General features: G+C 49.2%; 4 protein-coding genes across 4 annotated transcripts; 1 reads left to right on the forward strand and 3 right to left on the reverse strand.

Annotated features, from left to right (window-relative positions):
* Positions 1-1,829: 1,829 nt before the first annotated feature.
* On the reverse strand, positions 1,830-5,326 carry LACBIDRAFT_397176 (mycorrhiza-induced WD40-repeat domain protein; the record flags this gene model as incomplete). Its single annotated transcript, XM_001889765.1, has 5 exons — positions 1,830-3,458; positions 3,521-5,049; positions 5,111-5,138; positions 5,200-5,262; positions 5,324-5,326. The coding sequence occupies 5 exons, from the start codon at positions 5,324-5,326 to the stop codon at positions 1,830-1,832; spliced, it is 3,252 nt and encodes a 1,083-aa protein (XP_001889800.1).
* Positions 5,327-9,019: 3,693 nt separating this feature from the next.
* On the forward strand, positions 9,020-10,144 carry LACBIDRAFT_316355 (uncharacterized protein; the record flags this gene model as incomplete). Its single annotated transcript, XM_001889746.1, has 8 exons — positions 9,020-9,167; positions 9,223-9,241; positions 9,290-9,437; positions 9,495-9,524; positions 9,580-9,714; positions 9,766-9,838; positions 9,896-9,960; positions 10,022-10,144. The coding sequence occupies 8 exons, from the start codon at positions 9,020-9,022 to the stop codon at positions 10,142-10,144; spliced, it is 741 nt and encodes a 246-aa protein (XP_001889781.1).
* Positions 10,145-10,436: 292 nt separating this feature from the next.
* Positions 10,437-11,699, reverse strand: LACBIDRAFT_334926 (uncharacterized protein; the record flags this gene model as incomplete). Its single annotated transcript, XM_001889766.1, has 2 exons — positions 10,437-11,099; positions 11,670-11,699. 2 exons carry the CDS (start codon positions 11,697-11,699, stop codon positions 10,437-10,439), a joined length of 693 nt encoding a protein of 230 aa, XP_001889801.1.
* A 1,558-nt stretch (positions 11,700-13,257) lies between these two features.
* LACBIDRAFT_334927 (uncharacterized protein) lies at positions 13,258-15,657 on the reverse strand (the record flags this gene model as incomplete). The annotated part of the gene is made up of 11 exons (XM_001889767.1): positions 13,258-13,304; positions 13,359-13,468; positions 13,519-13,534; positions 13,680-13,714; positions 13,840-13,949; positions 14,000-14,106; positions 14,161-14,268; positions 14,323-14,434; positions 14,485-14,532; positions 14,953-15,378; positions 15,634-15,657. 11 exons carry the CDS (start codon positions 15,655-15,657, stop codon positions 13,258-13,260), a joined length of 1,143 nt encoding a protein of 380 aa, XP_001889802.1.
* Positions 15,658-17,661: the final 2,004 nt, after the last annotated feature.

The following is a 17,661-nucleotide window of genomic DNA, read 5'->3' on the forward strand; positions in this document are numbered from 1 at the left end:
AAATGGGGAGGGACAGGGGAAGGGAAAAGGAAAGGAGGAAGGGGGGAGGGAAAGAAAAGGGGGAGGGACAACACTCGTCGCCATGTGTACGTGGTGGAGCGGGACACGCTCGTCGTCGTTGACGTGGCCGTCCATTGGCATCGTTGACGTCGTCTGTTGGCGTTGTCGTCTGTTGGCGGCGTTGTCGTCGTCGGCCGTTGGCGTCGTCCATTGGCGTTGTCGTCGTCCGTTGGCTTCGTCGTCGTCGTCTGTTGACATGGCGGTGGTCGCTCGTTGTCCACTAACGTGCTCGTCGTCTGTTGACGTCGTCGTCGTCCGTTGACGTGGGCGTCCGTTGACGCGGTCGTCGCCCGTTGACGTGGTGGTGGTGTCGTCGTGGGCGTGTCGTTTGTTGGCGTGGCCCTCCGTTGATGTGGTGAGGCGTGTCGTCGTCTGTGGGCGTGGTGGTCGTGGTCGTGCGTTGACGTGGTTGTCCCTCGTCGTGTGCCTGGTGTTAGCAGGCTGGGTGGGACGAGCTTGGGATGAGGGGTGCTCACCTATGACGACGAACGACGACTTGCGTCGTTCGTCGTCTGGTTACCACGTCGCTGATAGCGACGTGGCAACGTGTTGGCGCGCTCGTTTACTGAGGCTGGTGACGTGGCGTTGGGGCGTCGTTTCCGTGTCGTGGCCGTGGTGTTGTGTTGGGGTCGTGGTGAAACGACGACGGTCGTCGTTGTGTGCGTCGTGGTGGCCGTTGGTGACGTGGCAGTGTCGCGAGGTGGGTTGGCGTCGTGGATGATGGTGGTGGTTGAGAGAGTGGGAGTTGTTTGTTGATGACGCCCAAATCAAGCATCGGCAAACGCCGACACTCGATTTGGGCGTCAGGAATTCTGTTCCGTCTCATTCCGGGATCATTCCTTCCGGGTGATTCCTGGAACCATTCTGGCAGAATTTGAATTCCATCAAAATTCCGCCGGAATGGTTTGATCAATTTGGCAGGGCCCTCTGCCAAATTTGATTCCTCCGGAATTCCAGGAATTGCCCGGATTCCGGCAGGAATCAGTGGAGGACAATAAAGACCTCACTGTAAGTGCCATGGAAGGACAAGGGCTCAGGGATTGAAGACGCGAGGTGGGGGGATTATATGAACGCATGGCGGAAGGCAGCTGGAACAGGTTGAGAAAGTTACAACCACTGTTACAAGGTAACTCAAATTGTGTGTTGGATTCTAGCAGTGTTCGTCTCCTTTTCATGTTCATAAATTTGTTCGTTCTCAAATCGATCTCATTGGTTTGCTTTTAATACTTTACAACTTAATGTTCATGAGAACTTCCTGCCCTACAATCCAAACTCAGCCACATACTATGCCCTACCAGGACCTCGGCACCCCTGCACAGTCGGCAGTCACAAAACATCACATTTTTTGGCAGAGGAACGTGACAGATTGTGACTGCCGAAATAACAGAACTTCGTCAGTTTCTCTGGACAGAGAAAAGCGGAATTAGGTTGGATTAGGCCCAGGAGGTCCTCTCTAAAATTTTGTGGCAAGAGGTTTGGCAGAAGGGTTCGAACTCAAAAATGTGCTGACTGAGAGGGGGTGCTGAGGTCCTGGTAGGGCATAGTAAGGGTTAAGTCCCAGTGCTTTTGATTTCCATGTTGTTTCCATGTGCACAAGACATTTGAATTATTTTTCTACTTAACAAGTTGGAAGCAGACAATATTTCGAACAAGACAATGACTTAACAAACAGGAACTGGACTTGGTAATGCCAGGTGATGGCCCTCAGGCTCAAGGTAAGTTTTTAGTATTTACAATGCAGGCATTACATGAAAACATACTGATACTATTCATAATGCTGTGTTCATATCAACAACAACTACACGGCCAGAGTTGTACCCCAAACATATTCGGCTGCCCCAAATTGAGCAACACCGAAAGTTGCGATATTGAGAGGGGATACAGCAGTCACGGTGGTTGGCCATTATCCAGTGACCATCATCTGATAACTGGGTAGAGAAATTCATGCCAAGCGTAGGTTGCTGTGACGGATAGATGATGCGGAATGTCCCATGGGTAGATATATTCACCCTACTGCCATCGGGCAATGTGGTGTCTGAAGTGAGTATTGATTGAGAATTTCCTGCTGTCAGATTCCAAACTCGGATTGTTTTGTCAGATGATCCAGAGACAACTTGGCTGCAGTCCTGTGAGAATGAAACAGAATTCACCCAACCTGTGTGGCCCTTCAGCTCAGCCTCCACCTTGCCTGTGGTCACATTCCAAATTCGGACTGTTTTGTCAGACGATCCAGAGACAACTCGGCTGCCATCCTGTGAGAATGCAACAGAGTTGACCCAATGTGTGTGGCCCTTCAGCGTATCCTCCACCTTGCCTGTGGTCACATTCCAAATTCGGACTGTTTTGTCATATGATCCAGAGACAACTCGGCTGCCATCCTGTGAGAATGCAACAGAATTCACCCAATGTGTGTGGCCCTTCAGCTTAGCCTCCACCTTGCCTGTGGTCACATTCCAAATTCGGACTGTTTTGTCAGACGATCCAGAGACAACTCGGTTGCCATCCTGTGAGAATGCAACAGAGTTGACCCAATGTGTGTGGCCCTTCAGTGTATCCTCCACCTTGCCTGTGGTCACATTCCAAATTCGGACTGTTTTGTCATGTGATCCAGAGACAACTCGGCTGCCATCCTGCGAGAATGTGACAGACTTCACCCAATGTGTGTGGCCCTTCAGCTTAGCCTCCACCTTGCCTGTGGTCACATTCCAAATTCGGACTGTTTTGTCAGACGATCCAGAGACAACTCGGCTGCCATCCTGTGAGAATGTGACAGAGTTGACCCAATGTGTGTGGCCTTTCAGCTCAGCCTCCACCTCACCTGTGATCACATTCCAAATTCGGACTGTGTTGTCATTTGATCCAGAGACAACTCGGCTGCCATCCTGTGAGAATGTGACAGACTTCACCCAATCTGTGTGGCCTTTCAGCTCAGCCTCCACCTCACCTGTGATCACATTCCAAATTCGGACTGTGTTGTCATTTGATCCAGAGACAACTCGGCTGCCATTCTGCAAGAATGTGACAGAGTTCACCCAATCTGTGTGGCCCTTCAGCAGAGCCTTCACCTCACCTGTCATCACATTCCAAATTCGGACAGTGTTGTCATTCGATCCAGAGACAACTTGGCTGCCATCTTGTGAGAACCCAACAGATGCTACCAGTGACCCATTTTGCATAATCAGCTCTGCAGGGTCCCACAAGTCCGATAATCCAAGAGTAGCTTTTGGAACTCTGCTGACATCAGCAATGTAGGTCTTGTGTATTGATGAATTCTTTGGAATCCAAATAAGTGCAGACTCATAGATCTCCATGCAATGTTTCTGGACAGCTTCAAAGTTCATTTGTAAACACCGGCGGGCATCATGAACAAGTAACTGAAAGTCATGGAATTTGAAGGCCTGTCAATCAGAATATTATTAGACTCACAATGTTTTATCCTTCATTATGGCAAATAACTTACCAATAAAACAGTGATTACACCACCCAGGGATTTCAGTCCTGTTTGCAGCTCACCCAGTATGCTGAGACACTCTATCCAGTGCAAAAGATGCTTGTGCAGAAAAATGCGAAGAGCGTCAACAAGTACAGGGTCAAATTTCTTGACCTCTCCTAAATGAGCAGCCCAATAGGTGCATGAGTATTTGAGCACTTCAGAAATTTTGCCAATGCTCTCTGGAGAGTTGGCCCTGTCTCTGCGTGACAATGTCAATTGTTTGGGGACTTCACATATGTTGTACTTCAGTGAGTTGTTCATCAGCATTAAACATTTAAGAGTGATCAGTGTATGACCCTCAGAAGCAACCAGCGAAGGGAATGATGGGCAACGCTCAGGAGAACACCGGACTGGATTGGTAATGAAGTCAGGAAATGAGGCATGGAATGGAGCGACCACAGCCCCAGGTTGATCAGGAATGTGAATAACAGAGGTGAGCCATGACAAATATGACTGCACATTGCTTTCCGGTAATAGAGACGAAGTGGCTTCCATCGACAATGGATTTTGAAGGAATATGGTGATTGACAAGACATTTCTCATATCTTCAACTTCATCTGGCTCCTTGTCTTCACAGGCCTTTTCCAAGACATGTATGTAGAGAGAATCGATCTCGGTTTCGAACTTGTTAATTGATTTCCGGCCATGGGCCAGCATTGCAGAGAGACAGGGCTTATAGTTTTCACCACCATTGGTGATATACCGAACAGCAGTTGCTGCATAAATGAAGAGCCTGCCAGAACTTGTGACGAGACTGGACAGTTCGTCATTCTTGATATGGGCCAATGATGTCCTGAGATATATCCGGATATCATTCTGGACTATGTCCTTCTCAATGTCATGGAGATAGAAGTACCCTCGAATGCTATCACTAGTAGACCTGAAGGCAGTGCGAATCCGATTCTCATCTCGGCTGGCTAGGAATATCTTGAGCGGAATTTTCGACGCCCATTCAAGAACAAGTTTAATGAACAGCGCGACGACTTCAAGGTTGGCGCATTCATCAGCGGCATCAATAACAACAACTTTATCCACCACGACCGGGCCGATGGTCGTTCGAACAGGATTATAAACCAGCCGCTTGAACTGCTCCTTCATGTTAGAATATGTTGGTTCTGCCAGAGTAGGGTCGTCCTCGATGGCCTTAACAACCTCAAATTTGATAGCAGGTGAAGCTCTCGCCAGCGAGTGTGCAATAACAGGAATAATAAGGCGTGCGTTCCTAGTTTTCTCCGATGCTCGAGAAGCAAAGAAACTGCCACCAAGAATGTTTTTCGCCTCGAGATGCTCACAGAACGTGTGCGCGATGGTCGATTTTCCGATTCCCGCCATACCTACCATCCAATATACCCTGCTGCTATTGATGTCCGAGGCCCAAGTGTCCAACTGTTCGAGGACGTTTACGCGGGTCCCTTGCATGCAGCCGGTGGGGTCGCCGTAAGACGACTGTCGAGTTTTATATGACGTCATTTCGTGATTGAGCTTTTCGATGGAATCTGTGGGTATATGAGCGCCACGAAGCTTAGAGCTATGTTCCGTTGGGAAAGTTTATCTCACCTTGACCCCGATGTTCATGAACCTCCATCTTGACAAAAATTTCAGTCAATATTTCAAACGATCAATGCTGTTCGGATCAAAGGACACACATTTTTAGCGATATAGAATATTGAATCCCTTATTTCAAAGTTGTGCGCTCCCTGCAAGACATTCTGGGATTCCCGGAGACAAAGGAAATGAGCGAATGAATTTGTTTACACATTATAAACGCACCATAGAGGAACCCTCTCCCGTAACTTCAGGCGCCCTTGTAAACAAGATCTCGTCAGGATGCCATCTGCGGGCGTGGGGGTCATGAACTCCCACCTCAAACCGCCAGGGCGTTCATCATGTGGGTGATTTGCGTCCATGAGGCGATCAGGTAATTTCTTGGACTCTCCTTTCAAATGATTTTTGCGGGGGCGATTAAGATCAGACATCGTGGTTCAGAAGAGAGCGTCGATGCTGTGCGGCGCACGCCGGTCCAGGGGTCAGCTGACATTTAACGCGCAGTGGGCGCCAAGTCGAAGCACCTGGAAGCGCCAGAAAAAATGGTGGTCAACAGAGAAGTGCGAGAAAGGGAAAACAATGACTTTCAGCGGACTCAAGGCGACGAAGAGACAACATTTCATGTCAAATATTCACAAGGGCAGTGGATTCGCTATGGAGACAAGCTAAAACGAACATTAAATCGCAAAGGCGAGCACACCTAGCTGGGTCTTTCCCAAGTAGGACCTACCCACCCTATCACGCTACACGTCATTCTGGCTCTATCTCCTGTCATCCATCGTCCCTCACATTCCTTCTCGCCCCTCTCGCTACCATCCTCCTCACGAATCCGTAGGAGTGCGCGTTGTGTTTCATACGTTGTAACAGATGATAAATGATGGGGGTCACCAGGATGACCTTGGTTTCCTTCAGCACAGGCCCATTCCGTCGGTGATCGTAAGTTGTGATGTTTTTTGGCTGGGCTTGGAAGCACTGCGCTGGATAGCTGTCGTTAAGGAGAGCCGTTGGTGGAGTGCTGGAATCTAAGTGGGGAGGACCCAAGGAAAACATCGGCACGAATCACGGAACACCAGACGGCCAGAGGGGTTGGCACGGGCAAGCACATCATCCTTCGCACTGACATTCGAAGCAGGCGTTTGTTCATCACCTACAGGACGGTGTGCTCATTTGTGTAAACTCGACGCCTCAGAGTTGCCACGTCATTGATCCTGCAAAACGATAATGTGATAAGTTCGTCGTCGAAAGCCAGAAATGTTCAAGTTGGAGCCGTACCCAAAGAAAGAGGACTTACAAGAAGATTCCCAGTGGTCTCAATACTGGAGGTAGCCCAAGGTGATTTGAAGCGCCGTACTGAGTCGAGTACGTCGGGCGTTGAAAGTGTCTTGGTTGATCTTTGGCTTGACCAAAAGGAAATGGCCTAAAACGGCAGAGATATTAGCAGGAATTGACCCCCGGAAGAATTGACGTCCATACCTGCGATAGAACACTGGCCTTGACCCTGTTCCTGCACAACTACCCTCTTCTCTGTGCGCACCTCATCAAAATCTCATTTCTGCTACAATGTCCTCAACACATCGTCGTAGGTAGGGACCGGAGCTTATCGATTATCCCTAGTGTGCGTGAACCGAGTCCGAGGGAATGGTATCGTACTAATGAATGCAATGTCAGAAAACTAGATCTGAGAAAGGGTAGAGCGTGGACGTACGGTACGTGATGCAATCTTCCGGACTCGTCCGCCAATCGTCAATGTTTCAACCTATGATCGAAACGTTGACGAGCAGTGTATATGCTGTTTGAGTTTGCGTCGCAGAGGTAGAATTTACGGGCGGTGACCGGTATGCATCAGTAAAAGACTTGAGCGGCACTGGATGACGGGCAATACAAGTTGTCAGAGAGGACTGGATGAATCTGAGAGACACGTACTTGATTACTCATTAGCTCCACCTCTCATGTATCCGAGGCCAACATCATTTGCAATGAACACACACGTGGTTCAACGATCTGAGAGAGAGAGCAAAACTGCCTCAGCGCGGTTTTCTTCCTTGGCCAAGGGTGCTGGTAGGCCGCAACGTCGGACGGTGGTGGAAAAAAGAAGCATCTGAAAGTGGGCACACGGTGGATGGTCCTACCCTCCGAGTCCTAGTACTCACTGGCGTTGCTCACAGCCAGGTAAGTAACTAACGGAAAACGGCCAGGTGCAATTATAAACAAGTGACGATTCTGTGTCACCCACAGTGACACAGAATCGTCACAGGCACAAATTCACATAAATAAATTCAAATACTCAACGTTTATTCAACTTCATCACCATTTCTGGCCTCTCATCTCAACGCCATGGACATCATCAAGGTTTACGGGTTCCCCATGAATGAGGCCTGGATGGTTTAAGAGGGCGTCAGACTGGGATTCTCCAACCCAGAAGACGACATCTATAGGAGAAGCTTGGACCGTCTTTGATTTGATCAAGCAACGCAGTGCTCCACATGAACTGTGTATGGGTCGGTGACGGACTCAGCATACTTTTCTGGCATCTTCCATTCGAGAGGTAAAAGCCACCTCGCACCCCGACATTGGAGCGTCGTCTGGAAGAGTTCCTTCAGCTGGCAAACCTACCTTCAATGAAACCCGCCGTACGGAGACTTGCCAAAGGTTCTGCGAGGGTTGGAAAAAGCGCCACCCTGGATAAAAAAGATGAGATTAGAGAGCTCTCTACTGTATCGGCCGCCCAATGTACGTTCCTTCTACTCATGCTTTTGCTGCTCCCGACTTACAATGTTAATACATTATCATGTCTTTACAAACTAGAAAGACGCCCCGCGCGTCCTACTACTGCAGACGTCCAAAAATGGTTTCCTGGACCCACAAAGTAGTACCCTGGCTCGCTACTGCTGCAGACACCCATGCTAAGGTGTCTTTCGAGACTTCAGTGCATGCCATCCTCCCATCTATACCCGCTCCACAGCCTTCATGTGTAATCGACACCCCTCTCCATGCAGAGGTCTCATGTAGGCTCGATCTATGTGTCGACGAACTCTTTGTTATGTACTACGCAATACACACATCTTTTGCATCTTAACAACCACCAGCTGGATGCCGATCTCGTCTCCATACTCTCCAAACTAACACGGAAATTTTATAAACCAAAAAACGAGTTGCATGCCCTACACATGAGAGGTCTTCTAATGACATATTTCCGCACTGCCTAACGGCTGCGACTGAGGACTCGGATGGCAGTGAGCGAGTTCGAAAAGCTCAACCGCATACTTTCCTGGGCCTAACCCAGGCCTAACCATGCTTTTGATTATTATTGTCATCGTACATTCGAATGCTTCAAGTCAGTTTTTTTTGGGAGATTCAGACAAGCGTAACACTGTTGGCCATAGGCCACCAAATATATATCATCTTGTGAACGTTTATCGAGAATCAGATTTTCAAGAGATTGCGTGGGGTTGATAACGTTGGAGGTAAAAATCTTTCTAATTTGTGCAGGTCAGTGAAAAGCGATGCCCTTAGGCCAAACATTGAACTCAAACCACCACCTTGCTCACTCCGACGCGACATGATTGCCACCTTGACAGACTACTTTGATCGTCTATAGGGACACGGGCGCGTTTCTTGAAACTCATGGCGCCAAAACACAAACCAAGAGACGAGGAGGACCCACTTTCCGGAACCTCCGTAATCACGGAGCAACATGAAGCACCTGAAGTTTCCAAGGTCTCCGAACGTTTCCAAGCCTCATTGGCTCGGTTCGCCTTTTCCGACTTCCATTTTTCAAATCAAAAATCCAAGGCGCCCGGTTACGACAAAGCCACAACGACCCAGAGCCTGAGGCCACGAAATCAGGATCATGCAAAAGGGCCGGACAGCCCAGTACCCTCAAGCTCTCGCGTAAAGGTTCTGAGGACAAGAAAGCGGTCGATGTGGGCACTTGACGAGGGTCCCAATCAATCGGTCGGTCGTTTAGAACCTGGCTCTTCCCCCAAGAAACAGAAACGGGGGTATGCCGAGCCGTCTACGTACGCTCACCTGCGGGAACTTCGGAATCACTTGCGGAGTGGGTTAGAAGGTAAGTCAGTCAATAGCTTGAACATTCCGAACCAACCCCTCACACTCTCGTTTAGTGGTTTTTTGTGGTATTAAGTGAGTTCGTCGGACTGCCACTCTTGACACGCTTATGACCGTTCTCAGCCCAGGTCAGACGTCCGCTGAGATAGGGCACCACTTTGGTGGCCCAACAAACCACTTCTGGAGCTGCCTGTACGAATCAGGCTTCACTACACGACTTCTCCGTCCTCAAGAAGACTTCATTCTCCCAGAACAGTTTTCGATCGGGATGGTACGCCTTCTCTCCTTCTATCAAGCGCGACAATGGTACTCACATCTCCAATGATAGACGAATCTCGTTGATCGTCCAACTGCTGAGGTACCGGTACTTCTCATGCAAAGTTCCCAGTCACCGACGATCTCATCATCCGTAGCAAAGCGAGCTATCCCAAGCCGAGCAATTAGCGGGAGTTCCTGCTCTCCTCGCCAAAATTGCCACACACCGCCCCAAGATTGTATGCTTTGTAGGACTGGGAATAGCGGACATCGTCAAATCTAAAGTGATGCCGGTAGTTGTGGGATCGTCTTCGTTCTAGCTTCCGTCACTTACTCGTCAACAGGCTGGAAAGGGCCGAAAGATGAAGGCGGCTATCGGGATTCAGCCCTACAAGCTTCAGTATCAAGGTGAACAAGGCAAGGAAATCCGTTCAGTCTTGACGATTGATGGATGGTAATTGGGTTCTTTGACAGCATGCCCCAAGGAAACCCTCTTCTACGCTGTGTCGAGTACGTCGGGTCGCGTGGTTACGTACCAGGCGAGTGCGAGTTCTCGTCTAGAAGCTCCCCATTTCGGTTTTTCTGATTCCAAACTTGTAGAAAAAGGACAAGGTAAACCAGTTTAAGGCTCTGAAGTCGGTCTTGGAATCTTTGCGGAACAATAATGTTGATACCTCCTCTCTTCACGCTCTCCAACTGAATGATCTACAATGTGTAATCTAATTTCATGTCCCATCACGCAAATGTATATAGTCTTATCAATGTAATCTTTCAACTGTTCTTCGCACTCTTTCACATACCCTCCACGCCGCGTTAACAAGTGCCCTCGAAGGGGAGGTTCCCATAACCAGCGTTGACTATTTTCGTGAAACAACCTCTATACAATGATACCGAGAACGGGTGGCGCATTATGAAACGATGACCAGCTCCATTCTCAACGAAAACAACAAGAAATAATTGAGCAACTACAAAAAAAGATACAAATACACGGATCATAATGCATAAGCCCCGAAGTCTACTCGTCCTCATCACTATTCATATCCTCATCACTGTCGCTATCCTCTCCTTCAAGCACCTCAATGGGTTCGAGACCAATGTCGTGGTCAGCACCAATGTAAGAGTCACAAATGACGTAGAGCTTCAGTGAGTGAGTGCCCTTCGGCAACGTAAACTCAAGTTTAACGGCAAGGCTCTTCGTCACCGTGACTCGCTTGATGACGAGGAGCTGGCGGGAGGCAGGATCTCCGACAACAAGCCACCAATTCGCCAACTTCTTGAGGGGATAGAAAGGTGCAACAACGTTTTGGTCACCATCGTCTTCTTCGTCTGCGTCACGTGCCAGCGATACTTGAAGGATGATGGGCGCGCCTGCGGTGTATTCTCCTTTGACGAGCTCATGGGGGATATCCAAGGTGGGGTAAGAATGGACAAATGTTGCGCCATCTCGCCTGGAATGATGTGAGCTTTGCCCTCCCGGTTCTCCATACCCAAGTATTGTTGTCGCTGATCTGCACGAGCGTAGATTATGCTTCGTGTGCTGTAGGACGATACTTGACATTGAAGAGGGCCTTAGCTGAATGAGGGAAGAGTATCCCTGCGGCAGGTGACGAAGAATGGCGTCGTGAGGTCGATCTTGGTTCCTCGCTGTCGCTGCAAAGGCCTTGCTACGTCGTGGATCCTACAAAAGACCACTCCATTAGCTCATCGTTAAGCGGCAGCGGTTATGTCGTACCAAGAGCAAGAAATATTCTCGTGGTACCGTTCGATACATCCACGACCCAGTGTAGAACTCCGATCCTACTCATTCCACCGCTAATCGTACGTTGTGCTCTTTTGGGTTGGTCCAACATTCACTCAACATAAGCCTGACAGCAGATGGATTATCGCATTACCACAGGATTGTCTTCATTGGGGTGAGCCGTTGGTGGGGCCGCGAAGTGGTGAGATATAGGTGAGCGGATACACGGCCAGTGTTGTCACGAGACACAGGGCAGCCGACCGCCGCAGAAGTAAGTTGGTATGGGTGGGTGAACCACCCCCTGGTGACGGTCGGAAGCTTCACCTGAACAATGACAAACGGCGCAACACGTTCACCGTCGCACGACCAGCCTCTCCTCTACGCCATGAAGACCTACGGTCCATCAATCATCGTCCTGAAAGCGTCATGAACATTTTCCAGACATTGGTGAAAGAGGGGCAAGTACCGTACACTTCGTATACGTAGCCATGATGTGGCCATGATACTTACAACCAAACTCCCTCTCTGTTTATCGTCCATCTCTCATCTCCCTTGTGGGGTGGTTGATTGCGGCGACAGGGTTTTCAAACTATCCGCGGACGAGGAATACGGCGGAGAAGCGTTTGTGGAATGCGAGGGAGCCGACATAGCCTCACTGAGGAGAGAAACGAGGGTTGTAAGTGAAAAAGTAGCTGAACGAATACGGATGGATACGCACTGCTGCTATAGACCCATCCCGTATCGAATATCCCTCGTGCGGTGGACTTTCCAAAGCCTTTACCAGCTTAGTAGCTTGTGCGTGAGCGTGATCTCTCAATTCCTCTGTTAGGTTGACAGTCAAGGAGCAATTGCCAATGACAGATTGAGCTCACCTCAGCGAGTGTCGACCACAGCTTGAGTCTCACATGTCAACAAAAATTTGAGTGTAAATTCGAGGCAAGCGAACGGTAGGTAATGTGCGAGCTGGTGGTCGAGGACAAAAACAAATTCGTGTTGACCAACGTTTGTTTTCTTCCCCATCGTCAACGATGTACTCAAGAACCTGCACTATCGACTAGTCGCATCAGCTCGTCAAGCGAGCAAAGTCATGAAGTAAGTATCTTATTCTTTTGATTCAATAATCAGGTCTAACTTACAGTGATCACCATCTTAGCACTGCGGATCCGGAGTCGACGACTTCATCAGGCCTCGAAGATTGGGGTCACCTTGATTTGGAGACGTACAGTTGATATGCTGAAAACGTTGAGAATCGAAAGAAGTGGTCTTTTTGAGGTGTGTACGCCATCATTGTCTCTCCGGTACCCAGACGTCCAATGCGCGAATACAACAGAAGGGCTATCGTATATCCTTTGCGACGTTTTACCCTTGTTCTCAACCAAGGCAGGAGCGTACCCCCTTTCTCCTTCCCTATCTCATACACAACCCCACGTTCTTCCTGAGCTACGGATGCGTCTCTCGGGATAAAGACGCTCCGCTCGCGCAGCGGCGTTTGCCGCTTTGTTTGGCTCACGTTCCTGGAGGGTCTTTTCGACCCTTTTTGGACCCTTGTTTGTTCCTGCCCTGCCAAGGCCACCTTGCCAAACAGTATCTGTGCTGCATTTCTCCCTCCTCCCCCTGAGCAATCTCCTGTTACTTGGATGTTAGCAATATGGGGGTACATCACACAGTATTAACATGTATTACAAAAAAATATGACAACATTAACATGTTTTACAATGATATGACATACTGACTGTGTTTTTTGGTGATGACCCCCAGAAAAAACTTGAGACTAGCTGGAATGTCGACACGCAGCTTCTGCAAAATTGGGCCTGTGTTTCTCACTAGCTAGATGGTTCCTATGAGCCCCAGAATATAAAAATCGAGCAAGAACCTACAATAATATCCCATTATCTGTGTTTTTTGCTGAAGTCTCCCCGAAAAAGCTTGCGACGAGCTCGAATGTCGATGCGCCGCTTCTCGCAAATACGACCCGTGTTTCCCACTAGCTAGACGGTTCTTATGAGCCCAAGAACGTGGAAATTGAGTAAGAACTTACAATATTATTGTGTGACCTGTATTCTTTGGTGATGTCTCCCCGAAAAAGCTTGTGACGAGCTCAAATATCGACGCGCCACCTCTCGAAAATGGGGACCGTGTTTCCCACTAGCTAGGCGATTCGTTTGAGCCCAAGAACATAGAAACTGAAGAAGAACTTACGATAATACTGCATGGCCTGTACTTTTTGGTGATGCCCCCCCGAAAAACTTGCGACAAGCTCAAACGGCGAGGTGCAGCTTCTCGCAAACAGGGACCACGTTTCCCACTGGCTAGACGGTTCTTATGAGTCCCAAACCGTAAAAATCGAGTAAGAACGTACCATAATAGTGCATTATCTGCCATTTTTGGTGATGTCTCCCAAAAAACTCTTGCGATGAGCTCGAACGTCGACGCGCAGTGTTTCGCAAACAAGGCCCGTGTTTCCCACTAACTAGACGGTTCTTATGAGCCCCAAAACGTAAGAATCGAATCAGAACTCACCATAATATTGCATTATTAGTGTTTGTTGGTGATATCTGCAAAAAATAATTCCGACGAGTTCGAACGTCAAGGCGCAGCTTCTTGCAAACTGGGCCCATATTTCCAACTAGCTAAACGGTTCCAATGAGCCCCAGAGCGTAAAAACCGAGTAAGAACTTACAAAATATGACATGCTCTGTGTTTTTTGGTGTTGTCGCCCCCAAAAGCATTTCGACGAGTTCGAACGTCAATGCACAGCTTCTCGCAAACTGCGCCCGTGTTTTCCACTAGCTAAACGATTATAATGAGCCCCAGAACATAAAAATTGAGTAAGAACTTACGATAATATGACATGCTCTTTGATTTTTGATGATGTCGCCCCCAAAAGCATTTCGACGAGTTGGATCGTCAATGCAAAACTTCTCACGAAGAAGGAGCATGTTTCCCACTAACTAGACGGTTTTTATAAGCCCCAGAACGTAAAAATCGAATAAGAACTTACAATAATATTGCATTATCCGTGTTTTTTGGTGATGTCTCCCCCTAAAAAAAAATCGACGAGTTGGATCGTCGACGCGCAGCTTCTCGCAAACGGGGCTCGTGTTTCGCACTAGCTAGACGGTTTTTATGAGCCCTAGAACGTAAAAATCGAATGGGAACTTACAATAATATTGCATTATCCGTGTTTTTTTGGTGATGTCTCCCCCAAAAAAATTCCGACGAGTTGGATCGTCAACGCGCAGCTTCTCGAAAATGGGGCTTGTATTTTCTGATAACTAGATAGTTTTTGTAAGTGCCAGAACATAAAAATTGAGTGAGAACTTACCACAATATCATATGTTCTTTGTTTTTTAATTGTGTCTCCTCCCCCAAGCTACACCTCTTTGTGTATTCCTGGGCTCGAGTATTCACAGGAGGTGCAGCTTGTTGAGAACTGCAGTGATTGAGCAACACAGGTGTGGGGGGGAGCACAGGGGGGCACAGGTGATGTTGAAAAAGAGGCCGAGGGAGGGGGCCAGATTGCCGTGGGGGATCTGATGGGGGATCGTCTGTAGATTTAGGTCGGAGCGTCTTTTTTTCGGGCACGAAGTGTTCTTAGAAATTTGGCTGGGGGCAAAAGGTAAATGATGTACGAAAAGATGGGCCTAAAAGCGTAAAAAAGACACTCCAAGCTCCCACAAGACGCTCCCGCATAGGCAGGGTCCTAGAGACCAAACAAAGGCCTTGGTGGTGCAAGGGTCGGGTGGAGGAAGGGTTGGGATCCTGGATCCTGAATAGGATCAGAAAAACCTACCACTTTCTCCACTCTTTCGGTTCCTGGTTGGGTGCTGCCGCAGTTGTCAGATCCTCGTTCGAGCTCCACAGCCTGTCCAGCGCTGTGAACGCAGTGCTCACCTGTGCCAGACCATTGTGGTCCATCCTTTGGGTTGTTCACATCCCGCGAGGGCGGGGGACCCGGGAGAGTGAGGACTGGCGGCTCGCGTGCGCTGTGCAGTGCTCTCTTCGCGCACGCGTGGGGCGGGATCTTCTCGGCAAGAGTGGGTGCTCGCTTCGCATATGGTTGTGGGCGCGCGTTCTGCAGATAGATCGTGAAGTGGGCACGCGTTCTGCAGATGGATCGTTCACGATCTCTCACCATACCCCGATTCGGGTTTGTTTGGCTGCACCCTGTGCTCGTCACGCCTTCGTCAGCCGTGACGGGACCGTCTTTCCTTTCGGCCTAAGGCCCACTTCTCTGAGGTATGTACTGCTTCACACGTTATTCAATGGATCGATCTGACACCAATTTCCGCAGAGCCGTGAACAATGACAACACGTCCTTCGAGGGGCGATGAAGCTGGACGCTGCGCGTAATCACAATCACAATCCGTCCAAATTTCCCTCCACTTTCCAACTCAACGATCTCTCCCGCCAAATGACAATGCCCTTCCCATCGACCGACACAGCCCAAATCTTCCGCTGACAGTCTACACACCGAATCGACGGCCCAGCTCGACATCATTAGCAGATGAACGGCCAGAGTCTTACGACCCTGCCATCAACCCCATCCCACCGCGCGATGACGAGCAGGGTCTCTCAGCGGACTCTTCGATAATGAATGGGGGGAGACGCACATACTGCAATCCAATCCCTGCTGGAGGAGGAAGAAAAGGGGAATGGGAACGAACGGCCCAGTCTATTGACGGCGGGCGGAATGAGAAGTGTCGGGTTTGACGACCACCTATCCAACACCCCGCCGATGACGCTGAGGATGCGCCTTTATCCCGTTGTCCTCACCGCAGTAGTAGTGGCAGCACGCCTACAACAACGCCAACTACCCAAACTTTGATTTCGACGCCGCTCCATCAGACATACCCACCATCCAAAAAATCAAAGCGACTGAAGCAGCCGAGGCGGAGGCAAGGAGAGGAGGCAAAGGAGGACGGCGAGGAAGGTGATCAAGAGGCTTGTGGAGGCTGGTGTGGTTGGCGATGGAGACGGGTTACAGAGGAGTTATGGCTTGGCGCTGCTTAGGCGTCTCAGTGGGGGCGGGACTATGGCTATCTTTCTGTCGGGGTCTCCCTCTCCCTCTCACTCTCAATCCCAGCATTCGAGAGGAGGATTTGGCGTTTTGTTTCCACCGAGCAAGACGACGAACATGCCGATCTCGACGGAGGTGTCTGCACGTGCAAAAACTCAAAGAGCGGCATTCACTCGAATGGAGGGTTCATGGATTCGCGTCGTAATCGGTCTTCGTTGAGCCGTACCTCCGCGTCTGCCTCTGACCAAGCTCAACAACACAACTGACAATCCACCCTTCCTGTCATTGGGAAACTGCCACCAGGTGCCGATCCGTCCACCAGCCTCTCGAACAGGCAGCTCATCCCTCCAAATCGAAGAAATCCTAGCCCTGCTCGATGGTGCTTAGACTAACGATCTAAGCCTCGCTGACGCTGAACGCAGGTGAGGAAGGTGATTAGAGGGAGGGGGATTGTGAAAATGTGTTTGTCGTTGATCTTGATTGGGAGGTTGAGGAGCGTTTGGACTTGGGGTTGGGGAGATGTTGGGGAAGTACAGAGTCTTCAAAAGTTCACTAGCACTGCTCTTCTGTCACGCCCCATTACACCATTCCATCCGGCTCTCCTTTCTAATTAATATCCTCGTCATTACAGTGTTTTGCACTGCCGTTTGCACTCAGAGATCGTGAAAACCATGTTTGGCTTTGTGTGTCCGTTACAGACCCTGTAGATCGTCACGCATTCAATCCCAGATTTGAGCACATTGGGGATTTTGAACCCCTCATGGCCAACTCTCATGGCGCCTCAAGTATCGAACAAGATGCGTGCGCGGATCATCGTTTGGCACGATGAGCAACATCTCTCGGCGCAGGAAATCTCAGGCCTTGTTGGATGTAGTGTCCGGACAATCTACAACATCCTCTCTTACCACCGTGACTACCACACTCTCAGAGAACCGTCGACACGCGGGCCACATGGCGCCAGCCGTTCTTTAAACATGGGAGATATGAACTTTATAGAGTCTTTGATTGACGCGCGGCCAAAGATTTACCTAGATGAAATTCAAGATGAACTTCTGGATAGGCGAGATGTTTTTGCTTCTATTTCAACTCTCTCCCGCACACTCCACCGACTTTCAATGACGCGCAAGCATGTAGCAAATGAAGCATTAGAAAGGAATGAATTGTTACGCGCGACTTGGCAGGCCGCATATGCGGATATTCCAGCTGATTATTGTGTTTGGTTGGACGAAGCAAGTGTGGATGATCGGACCAACCAGCGTAGCCAGGGTTGGGCTGCGATGGGTAGAGCATGTGTTTGCCGTGCTGCTTTTGTCCGCAGTCAGCGGTATTCGGTCTTGCCAGCTCTTACATGTGAGGGTATCATTGCACTTGATATCTTCGAGGGTTCGGTGAATAAAGAGCGCTTCCTTACCTTTCTAAATGAACAAGTTGTAAGATATATTTTTTTGTTAAAATGTCACCAGCTTTGTAACTGATCTATGT

The sequence above is a fragment of the Laccaria bicolor genome, genomic scaffold, assembly GCF_000143565.1.
Source record: "Laccaria bicolor S238N-H82 LACBIscaffold_72 genomic scaffold, whole genome shotgun sequence".
Lineage (NCBI taxonomy): Eukaryota > Fungi > Basidiomycota > Agaricomycetes > Agaricales > Hydnangiaceae > Laccaria > Laccaria bicolor.